This window comes from Uloborus diversus, chromosome 6 (genome assembly GCF_026930045.1).
Source record: "Uloborus diversus isolate 005 chromosome 6, Udiv.v.3.1, whole genome shotgun sequence".
In the NCBI taxonomy this organism is placed as follows: Eukaryota; Metazoa; Arthropoda; class Arachnida; order Araneae; family Uloboridae; genus Uloborus; species Uloborus diversus.
In genome coordinates, this window is record NC_072736.1 from 80,584,119 (window position 1) to 80,609,604 (window position 25,486).

The window sequence follows — 25,486 nt, forward strand, 5'->3', positions numbered from 1 at the left end:
ACGAGAAACGTTTACTTAATGCACACCTATGCAAGCTAACGTCTAACAACAATTTCCCATACTATATTAGATATCTGAAAGACGTCTAATTATGGCATAAATAAATAGAAATTTTGTCCGGATAGAAAGTACAGATGCACGGAATGATAATCTAGAAAAAAGCCTAAGGCCTAGCCATAATAAATCTTAATACATGCTTTTAATTTCATGACCGTTGTACTGTCCAACCACAGATTGCATGGAATTTTCAAACGTTCAGATCAACGAATCTATGTGAATAAGGGGGAAAAGTAAAAATTTGATGCGCGTATTCCGCTCATTTGAATGAGATCTGCTTCTCCAAAAGCTGACATCGGTAAAAAATAATAAATTTATCCATTTCCGGCTGTAAAACGGTGTTTGTCATTCCATTCAATCCGTGGTCAGACAGTAAGCATAAATAAAGGAACATGCTCTTATTCAAAATAAAAAAAACAAAAAGATACAACTGAATATAGTCACATCCAAGAAAATGTTTCACTTACTTTCATGCATATTTAATTGTAAAAATCGCATCATAATAAATACATTAACACATTACTCATTACTACATTCTTCAAGCCATTTTTTAAACCACGCACGAGGTACAGGAAGAATCCTTGTCGCCAAGTCTGAGAATGATATCATTTAGCGCCAAAATATAGGGTTGCCTCCCGCTTATCTGTCAGGATCGTTCCTGCATTGACCGATTTCCTATTTTTCATGTGGTACTTTGAAATGTCCGGTTGCGTTTGATTTAAGCGCTTAAATAGCTGGATCAGTATTGTTTTGATTTCTTACGGTTATGCGAAGAAAACAAGTTTGAAACCTGGTTTTGTTTTAACTATTTTACATATTTGAAAATGTTAAATGTTTTTTATATATTTAAAAAAAAGGTACTGACTAGATGTGATCAATGAAGTCATCATTTTAAAGATGTACTATCAAGAAATGAAGAAAATAACTGTTACCAAAGGCTCATAAATGACACATTATGGGGTAAAAGTATTAATTTTTAGCCAGGATGAATGACTTGTTCCAAAAAAGATTTTCATTCGTGAAAGCCGATAATTGGGTTTTACCGCCAATTAGTACATTACTTCAAGCTGAGTTGTGGACACATACTAACTTGATTGATATAAAAAGTGATTTGAATGCTGTAAAATCTCTTTTAAATGATAAAGGAGAGCAGTGGCAAAAACATACATCGAAAATAAATAAGGCTGGATTTGTGATAAATTATATAAAAACTGTTTTTAAACCTGAACTATTAACCCAAGCATGGTGCAAGTTCTATGAAATTTTGCATCAATATGATATTATTTCTACAAACAATGGCAACTTCAAGTCTTTTCATCTTTGTGAAGCACCAGGTGCTTTTATCAGTGCCCTGAATTATTTCCTGTGCTTAAAGCATCCAACTCTTTGTGTAAGTTTAATTCTTTTAAGTCTCAAAGTAATTTATATTTAAAAAATGCTTTATTATATTTCTTTCAATTAATTGCAACTTGGCGACTTTTATAGAATCCTTTACATAAATTTTGTTTCCTGTGCCAAACTTATTTGTTATTAATAAATTTCGTTATTAATAAATTCGTTCAAAATTATTCGTTATTAATAAATTTACAAAGTAAACCAAGTATTTGCAAGGTCATTTATGCAGAATTATAAATGCTTTTATCGCCAGTCAGTCTACGAAATTTGAGGCATAGTTCAAAACTGGAGTTGTAATAGTTTTCTTTTTAAAGTCATTGCTTTGTTTTGCATTGGAATTTTCAAAATTTATTATATCAATGGCGCTTTTTACTATACCAATAGTGGGAAATCCTATTTTAACATACCTTGGATCCACAGCACGTTGGTCCACTTTGCCAAGTTTTGTCAACTAAATAAATGTAAAAAATTTTTATGAATTGAACATTTTCAAAAAAATCTGGAATGAGGTGAAATTTGAAACTCATAGTGTAAAAGCAAACTGTTCATTTAATTTTTTAATGATATAAAAAAAGAAAAATGGATAATGTGCCTAAAACTCCTGTCATAATTTTCAGTCTTCGATTTGATGTGGAACAAGCAATGAGTGTTGGAAGTTGCTCCTCTATATTTTGTTGGGGTAATCCTGTTAAAAAAATTATTGTGATGCTTTATTGAAATTTTATATGTCCAAATTTTTAAATTATTTTCATATGTCTTTAAAAGCAGGGGCAGATACAGACAAACATTTTAGGGAAGGTCAAGTTCAATAATATAGCTTTGATTACGAAAATTATCTAGAGCTGTTTGGTGTCAAAAAAAGGGTACTGAATCACCAAGGAATAAGCCCTCTGCTGATCTAGTTGGGATAACAGTTATTAGTTTTATGCAAAATAAATAAAAATATTATTTAGAAATTAATTTAAACGATTATTGCAATCACCTGCATTTTGTTCAACACTGAATTTAAAAATAATATATAATATATTTGCATGATATTTGACATACATCCATCTTGAATACAAAAAAATACCATCAGAGTATGATTTAAAGTAAAATATTAATAAAAAGTAATGCAAAAAGCTTATTTCAATATTAATATTTTATGAGCATTATTTAACTACTGGTAGGCTCATTGACTTTCTGTTTTTAGATATATAGAAAATTTAATTGCAGAGTCTGTGTCAGATATAAAATACCTGAATGAGTTTTCCTATATTTTGCTTGCATTGCTTAAATGATTTATTTTTATTTATTTATTTTTTAAACTTTCCAAAGAAAGCCAACATTGTTTTATCATCCCAATGTTTCATTATTCTTGTTTTAATTTTGTTAGAGGTGGCCTTCCTAAAATACAACATTTTGCAGCAGCGCATTTTAGATGGAACTCAATGGGCTAAATTGTGGATAAAGGTCAAGATTCAAGGTCGCCACATGCCACGTGGCAACCTAGTTTGAAAAATTGGCAAACTAAAAAAATGTCCCCAGTCGCCATTTTCCCCACTGTTGTTCCTAGAAAAAAAATCTTGGGATGAACAGAAATTATGCACAAACTCAAGAGGAAGGAAGAAAATAAATCACTTTCGAAGCATACGCCTGAAGAGATACACATCGTTTTTTGACCAGAACCGCAATACAGTTACGTGTGAAACGTAGACACCATATTTGGTCACTTACAAAATGGAAGTAGGCAAAGTACTTAAGTGTTTAAGTTTACAAAAAAAAGCAGAATTTGATGTTTATTCAAATGCAAACTAACAAAAATAACGCAAAATGTGTTGTAAAGCATTTTATTTATTTATTTATTTTTTATTATTTTAAAGTTTTCTTCAAAAATGAAAAATTTTGTATTTAAAATTTCATCTTATCCTTATTGCATTGGATGCTAATATGCTAAAAGCTATAACAGTTCAATTAAATTGATGTTTAATGAGGATTTTACAATGCTACAAATTCAAAATCCTAAATCTTAATTTTTAGTGCAGTTACCATATTTGGTCACTTCCAAGATGGAAGTAGACAAGATTCTTTAAGTGCCTAAGTTTCCAAAAATAGAATTGGATGTCTTTTGCAATAGAATGCAAACTGTTGAACATTACACAAAATCTGCCGTATTTTTTCTCCTGGATAAATAGTTATTTTCTTGAAAAATGCAAAATTTTTTTCTTAAAATTTTAATAATCAAATTATGGATAAAATAATGTCTTCAGAATATTATTTTATCTATACTGCTTGGATACTAATGTGCTAAAAACTGACTTGATCATGAAATCAAGTTAATCCTTTAATTTCAGTGGCAATGGCTAGCTAACACTTTGAATCCTTATTATGAAGGACATAATATAAAGAATGTGATTGTTGATGATCGCCTGATCTTTCGCACCTTAAATTTTTGGCACTTTGGCAAAGATAACACTGGGGATATCACAAGCTTGAATTATTTTGAAGACGTTCAAGAGTGCTGCAATGAAGAAAACTTGATGAACTTGGTATGTAAATAATTGTATTATTTATTTTGAAACTTACATAGATGCTCAGTTGTTTTAGTAGTTTTATGAGATTTGATTTGAAAAATTGTGACGTATTTTGATGCTAAGTCTCTCTGATTTTTTTCTGCCAAATAATTTTAGGAATGGGCTAACTTAAAATTTTTTTTAAAAAAGATAATGTTGCAAAGTGCCAAAGTTAAACTGAAAAGATAATAAATATTGTTAAAAAAATGTTCATTAGTTAGGGAAAAAAGGGAAGAAAGTTGCTTCACTCATGCACAAACACTACGCCCCCCCCCCCCAAACCATGCTTGATTATGACAAAAAGAAAAAAAATGACAGAAAAGTTTAATATTTATAAATTGACCATTTTATAACTGTTCCATGCTCTCTGCATTCTAAATGGAATATATACTTTTAGTTTTAGCAAAATTTGTATATTATAGAATACTGTTAGGTGCTAAGTTTAATAGTTTTTTTTTTTTTTTGAAATACAGTAGAGTCTTGAAAATCCGAGGTGATTGCGGCTCGTGATACCTCAAACTACTGAAAGCTTGAATTATCCGGGAACTTCTTAGAAATTAAAATTTTATACTGTTCGAGCAGAATAAGGACAGGGCTTTTTTACTTTTTCGTACTATGAAAAGAATGTGCATTGTCATCATGAAAAATATCTCGCAAATTTCATCAAATTTACATTTTATAACCTTTAAAAGATTTTTACTTAGTTTTTTTCATGATGTCTGAACACAATTTTTGTGTGAATGTGTAAGCTATCGAAAAATATATTTTGAAAGACCCGTAATCCATTTAGAGTAGTTTATCGTGACATTTCTGTGTGTGTATGTAAGTACCACTCATATCACAAAAACGGTTAGTGAGTGAAAATAAAATTTCACGTATACGATTCGTACATCATCAAGTTGTGCATTTCTCTTGTTGATTGCAATCTGATATTCTAAAAGAGATGTTTCTTCGTCCTGTGTGGCAGAACAATATTAATTTTAAGTCTGTTTTCGTATCTAATTGTTATCTTCAAGGCATCTATTAATCCATCTCTAGAAGTCGATAAATATTTTATGCCACTTGCCGAGCATTGCTAACATTGACATCTCTACACCTTTTTATTACATTATTATGTGCAGCTAAGGAAACTACAATAGCAAAAGATTTTCATTTTGGAATTTTGATCCAAAATATTTTCTAGCTTATAAAAAAATGTGCCTTAAAATATAAATAAGGCACTTTGGATTAAATGGAACCTTGGACTTTTGAGGTTTGGCTTTTTGAGACTCTACTGTATACCAATTTTTACATGATGAGTTGATTTTCAAAATTTTACTCATCATTATTATTCTCTAAATATTTTAGATTCTTTCTTAATCAGGTTCAGATGATTTCTTATGGTAAGGGTGTTTGCATGTATGTGCAAAGCATGCAAAGAAAAATGTAGTTTCTTTTTAACAACATATATTCTTTTTATCATGTTAAAAATAAAATGTTTTTCACTTATTTTAAATAATTTGCATTTCAGTGCTTTTACTTCTATGACAGCTTTGCTCTAATGAAAATATGTCTTCCTTCTTGGCCACTTGCAGCTTCTGCGCCACTGGTTTTATAGTATTTCTATTTGCAACTGGCACAGGAATTATACGCAGACTGTGGGTTTTAAAGCCGTCTCAGATACTATGCTTATTTCAGTTTCTTCTGACGAAAGACACTTTGTGATTGGAGGTTCTCTGATATTGGTTGAGAACTCAATCAACCAGATCATAGTATTCCAGTGCCCTACATTTTAATTTTGAAACCTTAAACTTTCGAATTTTTTGATCCTTATTTCTTTTTTAAATTGCACCATATTTTTTCAGTTAGTTTTCATAACAATGTTTAGATGTCTTGGTTTTTGTCAGTTGTCACTGCTGTGGTTACATTGTTGTAAATTCTCAGAATGGCCATATTATTTATTTTTCTAAATTGCTTTGCATAGCCTGGTCAATTTTTTAATGAGAATCATGCAGGCAAATTAACTCACACTATGTACCATGTGAGCTATCTTTTGGCTTCTTTAGGCTTAGAGATACGTAAGTGCAAGCAAAGAATTCTGTAGGCAGCTGAGAGCTGACTAGACTAAGTAATAGACCCTGGTTTGCTATCTTAAAACTTTAGAGGGCACCATCCAGTTGAAACAGTTGCACAACAATCAAGTAGCATAATCCCCTCATCCCATCAGCTTGGTTTCATTGTGTAAGAAAGTCCTTAGGCCAGTCAGAGTCGCTCCGTCTCTATGTGCGAGGTCGTGCGGCGTACGACGGCGCCAAGCTCTGCCGATCAAAAATGCTCCAATGGGGTTGTTTCCTTCAGTCAAAAGTACTACTTATAGTCGCTGAAATTGATGAAATATGCAAAAAAAAAAAAAAAAAGAAAAAAAAACCTTTTATTTTCCCAACGCTTAATTTTTTACAATGTCTGATTCTGAAAATAAGGCATGGTCTTTATGCCATCACAAATGATGTACTTTGGTGAAAGTCCCCTATATATATGAGCCGGCGCATCAGCTTAAGATCAGCCAAGATGTTACGATTTTATCATAATGCGAATAATTTTTTTCCATGTTTATATTACAGTCGAGAATAGTGGCAATGTCGATGTTTTGGAAACAAAACATTGATGTTTTAATTTTGAACATTTTTTTTAAATCAATGTTTTTTAAAACTATGTTACACCATTTGTTGAGAGTGTAGTATCAACAAGGGCATGTTGATCAAAAATTTGAAAGAAAAGTCTTGTATCATTATGGACTGACGGAATGCTGTTATTCAGGCTGTAATGAGGGAAGGAGACTTAAATCAAATGAGATTTCTTATAATATGCTCAGTTATGCTAGAATGGTCCCTAGTATATATCATATTGCAATAGGAAAAAGTTGCAAAGTAAGAAAAAGAGTAAAAAGAAAATGCTAAGAAAAAGTTTTGAGTAATAAAAATTGCATTGAAGGGGAAACAAACTTTTGCAGAACATAATTGCTGAGATTTAAAAATGAAAGTATCAATTGGAAATATCTGGTTTTTCAAAGCATTTGTAGTTAAATTTCAAATTTGTCTTAACTTAACTCAGGTATTGATAACAATCATTGATAATGTTTTAAAGCAGTTTTTGGTTAATAAATTAGGTTTATTTACAGTAAAAATTATATTGTATTGATATTAAATATTGTAAGTTGACATACATTATCCTCGAATTTTTCCTAAAATCGACTGGAAAACCTGGAAATGTCAGGGAATTTCATTCTTGAAATTTTGTGGCAACCATGCCAGGGCTACGGCAGAAGTACAAGAAATACACCTCCAGCTCAATCATTTTTTTTCCTAATCTTACAGGAATGCTACTTCACACAACTGCTATTAGTTAAGATATAGTAACTTTGTAAAGGTCTACCAGTGGTTAAGAGTGAGTTATGGGTTGTTCTTGTTGGTTTTGAACTCAAACAAAGAGAACTGTTTGAGTTTTCGAATAGAATATTTCAAATTTTAAAACTTCTTGTAAGCAATATGTAGTTAATTTATTACACACCAAGGCTTGGTATGTAGATTTTGAAATGTTTGGTGACCAAGCATCTAAACATTCATGATGTATGGCAAATTGTATAATTATTTCAGATAAATATGGTAAAAAAAGGATTTACCCATGTTGACAAAATTTAAAAACATTAAAGAAAAAGAAAATTGGTGAAACTTTGTGAGAAATTAAGGAATTATACCACATACTACAAATTTTTAATGGGAAATGAGTGCCACCAATGCCAACTTTTCCACTCTACTCATCAAAAATAGAGAAATACATTTTTTACTAGTTTTGCTAAGAACATCAAAAACAGTATTTGGTCATAACTTCAATACTATTTCGGCACATCAAGAAATTGTCCAAAAACTTTCAAAATTTTTATTTGCGCTTAACCAATGGTCCCTTTTCCACACTACCCGTCATATAAATTAGAGAAAAAGTTGATAAGTATATTTCTTCTCTATAGGTTACAGCTGATGGAAGTTTCAGCTGCTTAGACAATCCGGGTGAACAGGAGTTAGCCGTCTCTCGTTTACACTTTGCTGAGCTGTTGATTGGACTTACCATTTTAGCACCATCTGGAAGTTTTGTAATCAAAAAGTTCACATTTTTTGAATGCTTAACTGCATGTCAACTCTATTTCCTATGTTGTGTTTTCAATCAGGTACTTTGTCTAATATATGCTTCACTTTATTATGGTATGATTCTACCGTGGTTTCATAATTTAGTTGTTAGCTGAACATAAAATAATATATTTTTACTACTTTCTGATATTTTTTATAATAATTTGCATAGATTGCATGATACTCAAAAAAATGTTCGAAACGTTCATAGATGTGTTTAGTAATTGTGTATTTAATATTTTATAAAATCTCATGATTGTGGTTGGGGATCTTCCTATATATTCTGTTCAGTCTCTAATAATTTTAGTACAGTCCAACTCACTTATAGCGAGTCCTGATTTAATGAGAACATGCATTTAGCGAGGAAGCATTTTCAAGATTTATTTGATAGAATGGTAAGTCAATCGGAACATAGCTCGTTTTTAACAAACAAACCCCGCTTAAAGCAAGCAACATTTTAAAAATTCATAAAACTTTTGTTGATTTCCACGTCAGAAAAGATTATCCATTTTTTGAAAAATTTCATTAACATTTTGAATTCAACCGAAAGTTATAGATAAAACATAAATCCTGAGAACAAGTGATGACAATCTTTTTTTTTTTAAATTCGTAGAGTAGAGGAGCATTTGAAAATTATATTTTTACTCATGAAGCGAGTGTTTTCATTTCTGAGATAAACTTCTAATGATACTGTAGCTCGAAATCAAACTAATGCAGTTTTAAAAAAATATTGAAAGTGACCAAAATAACCACAAATGGGAAGAATTTGAATTTTAACAGCCCTCGACATATTCAATGGCTTCTTAAGTGCAGAAAAACTTCAAACTATTTTGAAGCCACGTATGCAAGTGACCAAATTTTTGGGCTGGGTTTTCCTCCAAAACAGTAACAAGTAAGAGACAATAAGACAGTTCAAAGCAAATAAACATGTTCTTTAGGAACAGAAGTATAAAAATGTACAGAAATATAAAAATAAAAAAGCAAGCATGTATAAATTTTTATGATTTTTTCATAAACCCGTTTTTTTACAAGCACTCTTATAACGAGCAAACATTTTGGTCCCTTTGTGCTTGGTATCAGAGAGTTTGACTGAGGTGCACAAAAGTTGTGGATTTGTTGAACACTTGAAAATGTATTGAAAAATGTCTTTAATGCAAAAAGCCAAGGAACATTGTGACATCTGATAAATAGTTGTATTTATAAAACATTGAAGTGTGGTCAAGAAAATATGTTATTGAGCACAATAATTAGAACTTATTTGTTCTTTTAGGTCCATGTTTTTAAACCATTTACAAGTAAAGCAGGAAATTCTGAAGTGTATGTTATATGTAAGGGTTACATTGGGAGGAAAGAAATAATGCCATATTTGAACTATATGCTTGAAATATATAGTAAGTAAATCTCTTGCCTTATGTAAATGCACATGCGTTAAGTGATTTGCAAGAACTCATGCTAGAAGCAGCATTAATTTTATATTTCCTATTTCCATTTTAATCAAATATGCCTTCACTATTCCAACATGATTTCCCACTTGCTAGTACTTTTCTTCTTCACACCCAACTTTTAGCCTAAAGCTTTGAGATTTCCTCTTGGTTTTCATTTAAAAAAGACAGAACGAGAAATAATTTGAACTTTTAAAAATGGTTAAGGGCTATTGTATCAAAGGTGAATTTGAATTTTCTACTACGGGAACGCAGATGAGAAATAATTGAATCCTAAGTAGGGAGTATGTGAAAGGGGAATTTATTTTTTCAGAAAAGCAGTACTGGAACAGTGTATCTGCACCAATTAGCCCACAGTTTGTACTCTCTTAAAATATTAAGAATTACTGAAATTTAGAATTTTCAAGATTTCTAGAGTTTAAATTAAAGTATAAAAAGATAAAAAACCTGATTTTGAAAAAATCATTTGATTTAAATCATGATAAAAATCCCTGATTTTAATCAATTTATTTAAATCGCTGATACCCTGAATGAAAAAATGAATTATGTACAAAAAGTACTCTTTACTTCTTCACACAAAAGAAAAAGTTTTATTTTTAAGCTGTAGTGTTTGCTTCCATTTAAAAAGTCTCAGGCTTTTCCTAATTTTCCAGATTTTTTTAGTTACTCTCCACCCTCTATCTGCAACATTGTTTACATGATTAGTTTTATCTTATGCATTGCAATTAAAAGTATTTCTAAACTTTAATGTAATTTCTTTTATTATTTAAATAGAATCGGAAAAAGAAACGATCTTTCCAAAATCATGCATTCCAGAATCATTCATGGGACAGCTTCTTCAGTGCTGTAATTATTTTTCTTCACTTCAGAAAACTGCAATCAAGGAGAATATTTCATTGTATACGTCGGGAGCACTGGATGAAAATTTCTGGAACGAAACAAAACACAAATGTGGTGAAATGTTCTTAAAAAAGTACTCGGTTACGTCTCTTGAGGATTATGAATTTAGAAGATTGTGTCAATTTCAAAAGCAGGTTGGTGATTGACATTGCTTCAAACATTGTTTTATACCATTGTCTCTAATTATGTTGTTATTTTCTTTATCTTTCTTTCATTACAAAAATTATGTATATTAGAATGAGATTGACAGTTTATTTTGTTCAGGGATGGACTAGGTCTCTTATTAGGGCTTCAAGCTTAACTTCCTGAGATGGGAATGAAGTACTGGAAATTCTGGAGTGTGGAACCCCCCCCCCCCCCCCAATCCTAAAAAAATAAATTTGCAGAAAGAGCAATATGGGTTCAATCATAAAAAAATATTTAAAAGTAGCCCTTTAAATGAGCATTTTGACACTATTCTTGTAGTTTAACTATAAGTTTCATCTGAATATATAAAAGTAACAGTGTTAGTTAGTTTGTTTGTGTCCGATGGCGAGAAAACCCCATAGCACTTAAGCCCTTATTGCCAAAGAAAAAAACGCCCCCTTCACTCGCAAAAGGGTTCCCGTATCATGGTTGCTTTACGTTTTGTGTTATATACTAATAAGAAAATAAAAAGTACTGTAAAGCAACGATTAGAGCAATACTCTAATATTACAGATGACACATTGCATTGAAAAAAACTCTAAAATAAGTGAAATGAATTTTTTTTCAACAAGTAGTAAACAATTATGAAACAAAACATTAAAAAAAAAAAGAGAGAGAGAGAGAAAAGAAAACAAAATTAAGATTTTTTATTTTAAATCTAAGGGGCAAAGTTTCAGTTCTTATGCATTGCTATTTCAAACTATTTTAATTACTTTGAAAGTATTGTTATTTAAACTTAATTTTAAATGAAGCAAGTAACCTGGAATTTTCTAAATAACAACCTGGAAAAGTCAGGGAATTTTTTTTTCTTTTCTTTTTTTTACCACAAATGTATAAATTCTGAATTCTAGAAGTCAGAGTCGGGAGTTAATTATCAAAAGCTATTTCCAACAAAGTTTGTTTGAAGCAAATCTGCTTTTAAATTTGGGATCTATATTGATTTTTAGTTTCCCAGTAGGCACTAATGTTAAGGAGTTCGAACTGTTTAAAATTAAATGGAAAATTGTTCAAATCCAAAAGATATTTTCTATACATGTTCTTCATCAAGAGCTTTTTCTAACAGAGTTTGTTTGAAGCAAATAATTCACCCCTAACTGTGGGATTTGTATTTCTCTTAAATTTTCCTGTAGACACTAATGTTATGTTTTTCGAACTGTTCAAAATTGAACAGAAAATTGTTCAAATCAAAAAGTGAAATAAGTGAATGAGGTGCCCTGCCGAGATCTTTAGATCCAAAAAAACTTTGTTATACACTTTTAGACAGACAGACCTGCAGACACATTTTCCCCATCTCAATACCCTACTTTCCAATTTTTAATTTTACAATATTTATTTTATTTACTTTTACTTTTTTTAGCAATATTTTTAAGATGCGATTAGCCTTCTTTCATACTTTCTTCTTTTTTTGACTTTTACTGGGAAAGAGCAAGTATGAAAGTGACAAAAAAAGGGGTTTTTTCCCTTATTTTTGACAAGCTAACAAGTAACCAAGTGACCAAGTCAAATGTTGTGCCTGTAACAAAAAAAGTTCTAAAGAATAAGTTACTAATTTCTAATGTTATTATTTTTTTTTTAGATATTAACAAGTTTTTATGATAATGATAATAGAAGCTGCAAAGATCTTTATTTTCAAGCATTTGGTGAAACTTTTGAAAACTTAAAAAAATCAAAAACTATGCAGAGGAGTGATATTATTTTAGATGTTCAAAAACGAATGGAAATGTGTTTTCCCAGAAGTTTGAAAAGACCTTTGAATTCATTGGCATGGGATCAAGTGTGGAAAGTATGTATTTTGCTGTACTACTCTCAATTTATCATTTTAAACTTGAAAACATCTTTAAAACCTGTTTCATTTGTGATTATTATTATTTATTTTTTGCAGGAAATACCCAAACGAATGAAAAGCAAAACATACCAAAATTGGATAACCAAAGGCAAAAAAGTCTTCATTATTCAAAATTCCAAGTTTTGCAATCCACTTATTCTTCATCTGTGGAATAGGGTTGCACAAAATAGTGAGGTACTTACTTAATTGGCATAATGTTACACGTTGTTCTTGGATTTTGTTTGATTTTAATATATTTTGACTCTTTATGTGCTTCCACTTTTGGGAATGTTTTTATTTATGTTTATTATTGCTTATTTCTTTTTCCATGTTATTTCTGAACTCTCACATTCCTATGTGGACATTTTACTTTTATTCTTGTTTGACTTTGCTTAGTTTTGTTGAAATTCCTACAATATTTTTATTTTATTTTCAGTTTTTGTCTCAAATTGCCCCCCAACTTTCTCTCTCTCTCTGTTTTTTTTTTTTTTGAAATTTTTGGGAGGGATAGACCTAAATTCTGTACCTTAGAGCCAGACTAAGGTAAGTTCAAGCATTGCAATTTACTGTTTATTAGTGCTTTGTATGTAGAAGCTTGTTCCACATCGAGCCATGTGAACGTAACTCTAAAAAGAAAATAATTTTCAAATTTTTTAGCAGGGTTAAAAAGGCGTGCGTCCCATTCTTTCCGTGCGGCAGAAAAAAGGTTTTCCTCTCTCCTGTAAAAGTTGCGATTATGTGACTTACGTCCGTCTGGCTCTGAGGTACAGAATGGATAAATAACTTTTCTCCTATTTGGTTTTTCTACTTTTCTGTAGTTTTACAACTTAACTTTTGATTTCTTTTGTGTTTCTGTATGTTTGTAATTAAATTTATTCCCTGTATATTTTTCCGTATTTACCATTCTTAGGACTTCTGTACCTATTTCTGTACTCTATGTATGTTGGTTTAATCTTCATTTCATATTTAGCAATTTGTATTTCTTTTATTGTAATGCTAGCTGCATGCCCAGCTTTGCACGATCTATCACGAAAATAGAAGTTATGTCAAGTGACGCATATTCAACAATCAGGCTTGAATTAGCGAAAAAAAATACTGTTAAATTTCCCGTCAAAATTTCCCTAATTAATTAAATGCAAACCTCCATAAATACAACTAAAATCCTCAATAATTTTCTGCTGGCAGTACAAAAAAATATGTAAATAAATAAAAAAGAAGAAAAAGCGCTAAATAATAATCAGTATGGGAAATTTTTACCTCAAAACGAAAACTAAATTTTATTTAGTCATAGTCGAGAAAAAAAAAGTGGCAACCTTCTGAATGGTTTTGTTCACCCTAATTTAAAACGACATGGTGCAAACGATAACTTTCCGATTTGAAAATGCTGTTCCATTAGGCTTAAAAATGCTTTTACATTTTTCCCGAGTGATTTTACTGCCTTGGTTTTTTTTGAAATCCAAAGGAAGAGGCAAAAAAAAAAAAAAAAATAAAATAAAATAATAATAATAATAACATGTAGCGAGAAAAAACTTTCACTTTCTCAATGCTTAATTTTTAATTAATTTTTTTAAATGTGCGATTTTGAAAGTAAGGCGTGGTCTTTATGACGTCACAAATGATGTACTTTTGTGCATCTTTCTACTGTGTTTCCATGTCATGATAATCAATAAGCAAATTAAATAGTACTCTCTACACTTGCTATCAATCATATCGCTGCCAGTGCATGTGAGTAAAGATGCAAATTAAATATGTGAATGTTATTTCATCATTTGTGATGTTATAGGCAGAAGCATAAACAATGAAATTGCACCGTTAAAAACAATTGTTAAAAAATATTAATCTGTCAAATTATTTTAAAAATGGTTTAATCCCATGTTTTTAAGCATACTCTTTCAGAAAAAAATACTTTTAAAATTTCGGAAACAACCCCATTGTAAACATTCTTGTTTAAAAGAATGAATATCATTTTGCTATTATATCATTTATATCATTTTGCCTTTTAGAAAACTTCAGAAATACCTAAAATAAAAGGAGGAATTAATATTTTGTACAGATGTTCTGAAAATTTGTAATGCATTTGGTAATAATGTCAGTTACTGTGTTGTAGAATTTGTAAGTCAACTTGTGATTAATTTTGATGCATGTAACTAAACAAATGTTGATTGTTGTATAGATTTGAAAATATGTTAAATACTTCTTTTTCTTTTTTTGTACTGTCCTCATTTGTTTTTAATTAGTACTAATTCTTTCTGTTATATGAAAATTTTTAATCCTTTTTTCATTTCATTCTATTTCTTATTTTTTTAAGCTTAGTAAAAGTCCTGCTGAAATCAATCATCTTTCTTACTGGGCAATTGAAGATGCAAAAGGTTTGCTTGTGCAAGAAGAAAATATTATAAAATGCACACTAATTTCAGTTTCTATGAGTCCTTATCCTGTTGTCGGAATCGATTCTCTCTTGTCCAACTTAAAAGAGTCATTTGCACAAATTCAAGTAAGATTTTTTTTTAATTGTATATTTTAAAAATAATCTTAAATATGCTTGTTGTATTGTTAACTATAGAGCAATGGAAAGCTGTGGTGAAGGCTGTGTTCATGTAGTGGTGCTATATGAAAGATCAGATGCTATATCAGAGGGATCACACTAGATCTGCAATAAGTAGTGCCTTCAATTCAACCCCATTAAGGGGGAGGGGGAGCTGAAATGAATCTGTGGTAACCTGAATAACTGACCATCTTGTGCACTTTATTTGGCTAGACAAACTAAGTATAAAATAATTGTTAAGGAAAGTTCAGCTTAAAATGAGATCTGAACTACTAGGACACAGTTGGAAGAATTATTTTACCAATCTTCGTCTTGGTCCATGCCCATGGATGAATCCAAGCTAAGGCTTTCACTTAGGAAGCTTTCTGCTGTAGCAACTATGTCACCGAGTAGCTACTAAAATGAAAGATCTTCCTAGATGCAAAGGGGTGTAAATACAAAAATTTGGAGATAACTAGTACAAATGAAAATAGAAACCCTCATCTGTTTTAGGGGATACTAATAGTTACCATGGCAAGTATGATATGGAAAAACTTTTGAATGAAAGCTCACTTAAATCCCTGCCTCAAATCATGTAGGTAATATTTTAAAACATTAGTAACCATGGAAACATAATTCTGTTTGCATAAACAGCCTTTCAAATAGTAGCTAATTTCAGTAAGTGCAAAATTTCTTCGAATGTGGATAATAATTTTGATATTATGTGTTAATAATTTATAAACTGTCAGTTATGGTTTGAAAAAATTAAAAAAAAAAAAAACCCGACTGAGTTGCAAATGTAGAATTAGCAGGGAAAATTGAAAAATCCTTTTAAAAGCAACTATACTATTAAAAATCAATCAAGAATTTTATTTGTGAACAGAACTGGCAATAGATAAAAATTTTAAATTTTCTTTCCTTGTCATCCAACAATGAATTTGGTTACGAATCGGGTGAATAAAGGATTAGTCGTATTTAAAATCTGCTTTAAAAAAAACGTTGTAATTCAAATTCAATGTAACCTGGAAGTTCCAAACACATTCTATCAGATGCAGAAAAAATTATTCGTTATTTTGGTACTTTATTTTTAACTATGTTTTCACTGCAAAAATCACAAAAAACCTTTTAGAGGTTTTTAGTTAATACGCTGGTGGACAATTGCTAAGGATGTATTCCAATGGGCTATGTTGCGCATAAAAAAGTAAGTGTTATTCAATGCCAAGTGAAATAAACTAATTCCCGAACTCTAGAACATTGCAATGACGATAATTTATTGTGCTCTGAAATCCAGAAGGCGTTGAAAAGTTTTCAAAGGAAGAAATGGCTATTTTGGGCCGAATACGTAAAAGTGAATAAATGTAATTACTGCCCCAAAGTGTTCTGGCGTAAAATGTCAGGATGGGGTATGGCTACCACGGAGAGCGATGCAAGCTTCCACACCTGATGCTTTATACAACATTATCCAGTAGTCATTGGGATATATTATCCCATTCTTCTGTCAGTCACGTATAAGGGTGTGCTTGCTCATTGGAGGGCATTATCGACCCGTAAGACTGCTCCCCAAAGCTTCCCAAACATTTTCAATGTGATTCAGATCTATAGAACGTGCTGTCCATCCGATGGGTTGAATATTTTGAGTGTGCTAGATACTCCTGGATGGCGCTTGTTAATGACATGTTACGTTGCCATCCATGAAAAGGAATTTATCACCCACAGCACCACAGAACACATGAACATTAGGCAGTAGAACAACATTAATGTATGACTAGCCGCTGTAGTCTTGTTTGGAAGCACACAAGCGATGTACGGTCATTGATCTTAATCCTACTCATACCATGACACAACTTGTAGGATACTAGTCCTTTTGTTTTATGTTTGCCGACTTGTATGCTGTACCACTGTCATGGCAGGTTAGTTGTCGTCCACAATTAGATAACAGACTGAACCTGCTTTCATCTGAGAATAGTACACAAGCCCAGTTGACTTCTCTCCAAATGCAATGCTGAAGACATCATTACAAACGAGTAAAACACTGGCTTGTAGACAAATGGGATGTATAAAACAAGCTGACGGGCATATAGTCTTACTGCATTCAAGCGTCTGGCTACAGTTTTTCGGGATATTTGCTTGCTATTAGCAGCAGGAAACTGCTTTGCTACCTCAGTAGCTGTGTCGCACTGGTTCCTTTTCGTTGCTAGCGCCAATCTTCTGCTGACGTCATATTGCGTACATGCCCTCCTTCGTGACATTTGCTACACATTCCATTTGTTTGAAATGATTTCCAAACTCTAGAAACAACCCAGTGACTGAAGTCTAACTCATTGGCAACATCTAAATTTTTCTGCCCTTCTTCGATGTTGCCAACCACACGGCCACCTATAAAATAATCTAAGAGATGTTGAGAAGACGTACCGAAAAATACAAGTTCGTCAATTGATTCTTTCCCTTCAAACTTTGCTTTTGAACAGCAATGGTCATCCCGCACCCAATCCTTTATATCGCTTATCTGACCTATCACGTGACCAGCAACGTCATGAAAATAAAATTTGCACACCCACAACACGTCTTACTGTGTTCCGAACTTATGCTCATTTCCATATTTTTTTGCCTTTCATTTTGTGGTTGCTAACGCTGTTATTGCTATCCGTCCTTAGCAATTGTCCACCAATGTATCTTCGTTAATTAATGTCATCCGAAGATGCAACCCAGCTAAGAACACTCTCGATCAACTCTCCTTTCAAACACAATTTTTTTTTTTTCAAAATCGGTCCATCTGTTTAGGCGCTAAAGTGCCACAGACAGATACACACATACACAGACAGGTCAAACTTATAAACCCCTTCCTTTGTGGTTCGGGGGTTAAAAATACATTTGCACTTTGACTACATACTATGCATGAGTTATTATTTTCATTAAACAGTTGCAAAGCACTACTCAACTTGTATGACAAACTGGCAATAGAACAACTGTCATAGAACAGTAAAATGAACATAACAATGAACAAATGAACATAACAGTTGCTGTTTAGAGGTGAAATTTTTGAATGCTGCTCTTGTGATGTGTTTTAAACATTATCTGTTAGTTTCTTTATGTTTCTATTCATAGAATGTTGTTTACTACATGAGCTTCTGTAACTGTATATATTTTTAAAATTGCAGTCTTTTATTTTCAGCATTGTAAGCATATTTAAACTAGAAAAGCTATTGTATTTCTTATTTTTCACTATCATTAATTTATTCAAATCATGATGTAATGTTTATTTTGTTGCATAACTGAAATGAATAAATGAATTGCTGATTTGGATTTTGATCATATTGATTTCTTTTTGTAGGTCTGTGACCTGAATCATGATTTAGAAGCATTAAATATGATCGAAGGGAAGAGAAGTTTCTTTGTAAATACTTTGAATTGGGTGGCTTCTCTACATGAAGAGTGTATTGTTAAAAATCATTTAACAAAAATATTGCTCTCTATAATTAAGGTATGGTTTTAAAACTTCTGAGATGGTTATTATGATTGTTTCTGTACATTTCTAAACACACATACAGACACTGTAGTATCCTCCTTTCCTTTTTCCCCCATTTTTTTTTCTCTACTAGATTTTTAAATGGAAAGCAAAGTATAATATGCCATTCATTTTGTTGTATCAAGTCGAATGCAAATTTTCAGATCATGGAAATAAACGTGCAAGTTACTGTTTACAAAGATATGTTATTAGCAAAAAAAAAAACACACAGCGGTTGATATGGGTGCGTTAACTAGTCATGGCTTAAAATTTTAGTCAGCAGTGTGACTGTTTATGAATAAGAGATGTATGCACCTAAGGTGATCGTGTTCCTTTAGTTATAGCAGTTCAGAATGAAACTAAAAATAAGCGGACTATCTCCATGATTATGTGGGCTCTTTGGTAGATGTTTTTCTATAACTTAAATAGCAATGCGATGTATGTGTCACTTTTAAACAACTCAGAGGCTCTCTTTTCGAGTTCTGAAAAAAGGCGGGGCTAGATGCAGGTCTCCTGTAAGAGAAGCCAATAAAATTCTTATATTTATCAGTAGAACTACTATAAATATTTCTGAGGAAGCCCTAAAATGGAAACTACCTTGCAGAAAAATAATTTGAAGGAGGGCTACTAGGTCAGTAAATAGAGTTAGATTTAGATTGATTCCAGACTTAGAAGGCTTAATTTGTATAGTTTCAAGCAAAAGACAAATCAGAGGAAATATAATTCAGTGGTTTAACTTGATTAGAATGTAAGGTACCTCAAAATTAGTTCAAAAGGCATAGTCAGGCATCATTATTTTAAGCTATCCTTGAAATTAAGAAAAATCACATTTTAAATAATCAAAGTGGTAAATTACTAATGAGGCAGATTGGCAGATTTCTTACACTGCAAATTGAAATCTATGTATGTTTCTCCTTTAATTGAATGTCAATAAAGAGATCAAAATATCTTCTTTAAAATTTTATTTAACTTTTTAAAATGACTATATATATATACAGGGTGATTCTGAATTCATCATCAATATTTGGTGGGGAGGTAGGGAATAGGAAAAGAACACTATTTCACATAGGAAAGCATGGGCGTAGACGTCATGTAGTAGGGCAATATGAATCCGGTTAAATGATGGAAAGAAAACATAACAAGAAAGTGGTAAGAGAAAAAACATTTATTTGTGCATCTTTTGTACAGACTTACAAGAGGTGCTCGAAATTCTGACCATTTGCTAGATTACATGCCTCACAACGACGTTGCATGGACAACCGAACTTTCTGGAATATGCCTGGCGTTTCCCGGATGTTTGCAGCGGCAACCGATATGCGTGCTACAAGGTCCATATCACTGGCAACAGGGGTCTCGTACACCATGGTTTTCATGGCACCCCACACAAAGAAGTCTATTGGAGTTAAATCCGGTGACCGTGGTGGCCAACAAACCGGTCCACCGCGACCAATCCATTGAGCTCCAAATTTTCTGGTCAGGTAACAACGCACATCATTTGCGAAATGTGCTGGAGCGCCGTCATGCTGGAACCACATTCGCCGGAGAATAACAGCAGGAACCTCGTTCATAAGACCCAGTAACACAGTCTGAAGAAATATGAGGTAGTTTGCGCAATCTAAACGGGATGGTAGTAAATACGGTCCCAGCAAACAGTCGCCAACGATCCCAGTCCACACATTGACAGCAAAGCGTTGTTGCGCAGCTCGAACTCTCGTACCGTGTGGATTCTGATTAGCCCACACATGCGAATTGTGTGTGTTGAAGACACCTTCACGAGTGAAGGACGCTTCATCTGTGAAAAGAACATACGTTGGGAAATTGGGATCAACAGCTGTTCTCTGCATGAACCACTGACAAAAAGTAACACGCTTGGGATAGTCCTCTGCTTCCAGTAACTGCACTGTGTGCAAATGAAAAGGATGTAAACGTTCCTCGTGTAGTATCCGCCACACTGACGATTGTGAAACTCCAAACTGGCGAGCAATACCTCGTGTGCTAGAACTTGGCTGTTCTTCGATAGACTGTAGGACAGCTTCCTCGACTGAAACTGTCCGTGTTGATCGGCGCCTGCCTCGATCAACATTAATACCAGCAAATGATCCAGTTTCGCACAGTTGTCGATGCACACGTGAAAACATTTGATGCTGTGGCACGCGCCGGTTGGGGTAGCGCTCTGCATACATTTGCCTAGCTCTAAGACAGCTTTCTCCTGCGGCACCGTAAGTTAGATGCATATCTGCAAGTTCTTGAAACGTGTACCGGTTCATGTTACTTCTGCGAAGTCACCTTGTCGAATGACGACTGGCTGCACACGGCAGACAGCTATGCGCGTTCATGGGAGGTGCGGACACACACCGCCTTCTACATCGTCATGCGTTCGTTTGTGCCCATGCTTTCCTATGTGAAATAGTGTTCTTTTCCTATTCCCTACCTCCCCACCAAATATTGATGATGAATTCAGAATCACCCTATATATATATATATATATATATATATATATATTGGGTGTGATTTTAAACATAAATGTTTTTAAAACTCATTATCATTTTTTGTTGAATGAGAAATATACATTCAAACAGTATTCAAATGTATAAGTTGGACAATTTTTTTCCCATTTCAGGTTTTAAAAGAAGGAGACACATGTTTTATATGTATTCAAAGCACACTCACTAGGTATACTGTGGGGCTGTTCTTTATGTTTCTTTCATTATTTGAAAAGGTAAGTTGCAGTTAAACATAAATGTAGTGATCAAATTTATATATATTAAAAATAAATTATCTCAGTTGTAAAATTGATAATTTTTATTGATTTATTCAGTTTTATTTTTAACAAATTGAAGGGTTTGCTGCAAAAAAAGAAAGTAGCTCCAGTTTTAATGTTTTCAAAAGGTTTGCATTAGAGCTGGAAACACCAATCAAATTTTTTCTTTTTGAATTTTGATAACTCTTCTTGTATGCTTCTCAATACCATTACACACAAGTCCTTATGGAAATAAAAATATTTTTAAAAAATATGATTTGGCATTTTAAGCTTTTATGCACATCTTTAGAACATAAAAATTTGGAGCTACTTTTTTTTTTGCAGATTTTTTTTGCAGCCTTTAATTTGTGTTACAAATTTATTACATGATTTTCAAGAACCAAAAAAAAAAGTGCAAAATTTTTCTGGATTATTATATTTAATGAATTATTTTTCACTATATTGGGCTGCCTAATTAGAAAACAAATAAAAGAGTATCTGGTCGCCATTGAAATATTCCTGAATGCAGATTCCAAGAATTAGTCATGCAATGCTTTTGTATAAGTTATTGATCATACAATCAGCCAAACGTTCATAAAAACGAATCCAAATGATAATGCTCTAAATTTGTATACCTTGTAAAGACACCATCTTGAATAATGATAATGCATTGGTAAAAGATGACTAAGCCGCAAAGTAGAACTACACGAAAAGTGAAAATAATCAAACCAAGTTATTACCTTCTCTCCACACAAAAAACTGCGATCGCCTTTACTCAAAACTTTGAACTTTAGCCCTCGAATATGTGTACTCATTCTTAGCAATGATTAGAAACTTTCCCAAATAAAATTATTCCATTTTCTTAAATTATACAATAAATTGAGTTTTATTAAATATTTTATTATAAATATACATTGCATGCAATTATAATGAATAATCATTATAATCAATCAACAAATTTGAATATATTTTAGCTTTATTGTTAACAACGTTTTTAATTCAATATATATGCATTTCCATTTTTAGTTCCTGAAGTTAATGCCTTGTACCTTGGCACCACCAAATTGTGGTCAGATTTGGATTTTCTACAACTTCAAAAGGCCTGCTTGGACTAACCGTGTTTTAAACCATTTAGAAAATATTCTTAATGCTCAACTAGATGAAGAAACAGACATTTTAGAAATTGTTCCAATTTCGTCATTATGTGGTAAGTATATTTAAAAGTATTATCTACAGGCATACCCATATTTAACTAACCTCTTTTTTGCAAGTTTAAGAACTTTTCGCAAAAGCAAGAATAGTTTTAAATAATCTAGTTGAATAACAAGTTTATAAGAAAAAAAGGTTGTTACAAATAATGAATGGATGAAACTTTTTTTTTTTTTTTCATTTTTTCTCACAATTATTCCTTTTAAGGTATAATCATAACTCATTGTATTTTGAAATTAAGAAAATAATTTTATTCATTATGCGGTGGTGCAAGTGCTGTGCCAAACTGACCCACCCTGTGCTATACTGCTTCCAGAAGATGATTCCATTTAAAACTCCCAGTCTGCTGAAAAATGGGACTTTTTCACTAGAAGAATTTAATTTTTATCATCAAGGTCATTAAAAGCACGTGAATCAGACAAAAATCTTTTAGAATTTGCTTTTATTTTACTATACTTCTCATTATTTTTTTTAATAAAAAGAGCATAAATGCCAAAATACAAATCTATTTTCACAAGGTTTTGTTTCCTATGCTGCAAATTTATGATTCAACAGAAACTCAGAACTCAACTAGAAACAAAGTTTACAAGGAAAATAGAATACTAAACAACACACGAACATTGTTAACACATGATTCCCCCCCCCCCCTTCCCGTCGTATTTGCTTATTACAAAAAAAGGAAGAAAAGATTTACACCTTTAACGCACATGCACCAATGAGGCCTAAACAGAAAGTCTAGCCTAATGACCAGGTGAGGTTTAATGTCTTACACATAGCAAGTGGAAAATTGGCATATTTGACTTAAAAATCTGCTAATGATGTAACAAACTTTTCATAATATCATAAGTAGTAAAGAATATGGGATATTGAGTGAAAATATAAAGGAACTTTTCCTGAAATCTCCACTTCTCTTACACTTTAAAAAATAAACAGATAAGAAAAAAAAAATAATTACGGACATACTTGAAATAATTTTTGTTTCAGAAATGTTAAAATGCTTGTTTTACATTTTTCAAACTGTCCTTTCTTTACATAAAGAAAAAATTAAACAACGTAAACAACTAGGCAAAGTTATTTACTATTGTTTCATTCTAACTGAATACCAATTACAGTCGACTCCCACTACAAAGCAATCTGACTTGCGCGAAATGGCTATAACACGATTTTTTCCCCGGTAAAGAATTTTAGACCTAATGCGAATTCTCTGCCCGCAACACGAAAATTTTCTGAAGGGAATCGCGGTGTGTAAATATCGGCTTAGTTATTGGATACTAAAAAAAATTTCATGAATGGACCTTCATCCCTTTGGCATCACTAAGAGTGGAAGTTCCCACACTATACTAGTCTGAACATCGCTTATACAAATAACTCTATGGGGAAGTTAATCAAATATGACACCTAAGAGCACTGTTTCATTTAAAGTTTGAAGATAGAATGAAAAAGAGAAAGTTTCTGACAATTAAAGAAAAGCTAGAGATTGTGCTTGAACAATTATAAAATGCGTCGAAGGTAGCACGACAATTAGGTGAATTTTCCATATCTGCAATTAAAAAGCAAGAAAAGGAAATCCGTAAAAGTTCACCGAGTAGTTTCTAAGCAAAATGCAAAAATTATGAAAATGGAAGCTGCTCTTGTATTGTGAATTTAAGAAACCAGGAAGAATGGAAACGTTATGAAAGAACTGGTGAAGCAACTGTATAGCGCATTTAAAATTATATAAGAATTACGGTTTGATCACACAGCATAAATCATCACCATCTGCGCCTTTAAGTTAAATATCATTACTGGATTTATTGTACAGTTTACAACTATAATGCATTTGTTTCTCTTACTATATAATGTACGTATTGTAGTGGTTTATTTTACGTCTTTAATTCTCATTGATCATTGTGCATCGTAGCAGTTTTTTAGGTTGAATGAAACTTTTTTTTAAAATATAAATAAAAATTTAGTTTTTTATGTGAGAAACAGTGATGTATAGTTAAGAAATGATTTTCAACAGTTAGAGGTGGTGTTTACAAGTGTCTTTAATGATATGGGTATGTTTATAAAAGTTTTTACAAATACCCTTTTCCACAACGCCAAATTTCGACTTACACGAGGAGTCTTGTAACGCAATCCTCGCATAAGTTGGGGCTCGACTGTATTACTTTATTTATTTTTATGGAGAAATATGAATGAAAGATTTTGTTAAAGAAAGGTAAAAGAAATTTTATGCTAATAGTAATTTTATTAAACCTTGATTATGCTCAATTTTATGTAAACTTAGAAATTTAAATAAACTTATTTATACACTGATTAATTTAAATTTATTTGAATGTAGTGATTTCTACTTAGTTTGAGATAGTGTTTTCTTGTAAAATATTTTGCTGTCCAGTGTGTAGTTACAAAACTAATTGCTGAAATCTTCTATTTAGAAAGTCTCTCTCTCTCTCTCTCAAATAAAATAATAATAATAAAAAAAATTCTAATTTAGTAGGTCCAGTGTTCTTTTTATGGAGGTTTTACTGAATAAAATAAAATTTTAATTTTCTTGCTAATTTTTGTTAATCTTTAAGACTATTTTCGTTCCTTAGAACTGTTAGAAGCTTTTTAAAACCTGTTCCAAAACATAATGCATCTGCTCCAAAATTAAGTTTTTCTCGGTGCAAGCCATTTGCAACACTGCATTATGTTTTAATACTAATTCACCAATAGTTTCTGAATAAAAGTTGTAAGATTTTTGTCGAGTTGAATTTCATTGTTTTTTTTTCTCCTTTTCTTAGGTGGATATTTTTATCAATATTTATTGAAGAGTAACAATGATTACATGTTACAGAGGTTGAGAAGTTTGATTTCCATAGAAAAGAGTCATTAATGATTGATATATTTTTGCATATGTGTTCATAAAGATGTATAATAAAATGCAGCATTTCTTCTTTGTTGGAAACGCAATTTTTTTAATTTGTGAGTTTAATTAAAAGATAACAGCTTTTTTTTCAGGTGTTGTTA

At 31.8% G+C, this 25,486-nt stretch overlaps 1 protein-coding gene across 1 annotated transcript; it reads left to right on the forward strand.

Moving 5' to 3' along the window:
* The first annotated feature begins 1,042 nt into the window (after positions 1-1,042).
* Positions 1,043-25,397, forward strand: LOC129224835 (cap-specific mRNA (nucleoside-2'-O-)-methyltransferase 2-like). Its single transcript, XM_054859382.1, has 12 exons — positions 1,043-1,447; positions 3,786-3,980; positions 8,008-8,205; positions 9,435-9,555; positions 10,381-10,640; positions 12,269-12,475; positions 12,575-12,712; positions 14,826-15,011; positions 18,373-18,522; positions 21,167-21,265; positions 22,313-22,493; positions 25,261-25,397. The coding sequence occupies exons 1-12, from the start codon at positions 1,043-1,045 to the stop codon at positions 25,350-25,352; spliced, it is 2,232 nt and encodes a 743-aa protein (XP_054715357.1). The 3' UTR covers positions 25,353-25,397.
* The last annotated feature ends 89 nt before the right edge of the window (positions 25,398-25,486 follow it).

Bases quoted from the DNA above. Each gene is read 5' to 3' on its own strand.
- LOC129224835 (XM_054859382.1), top strand. From the start codon at position 1,043: ATGAATGACTTGTTCCAAAAAAGATTTTCATTCGTGAAAGCCGATAAT. The intron at 3,981-8,007 runs GTATGTAAATAA...TCTTCTCTATAG, and splicing joins AAGAAAACTTGATGAACTTG to GTTACAGCTGATGGAAGTTT. The intron at 15,012-18,372 runs GTAAGATTTTTT...TTCTTTTTGTAG, and splicing joins AGTCATTTGCACAAATTCAA to GTCTGTGACCTGAATCATGA.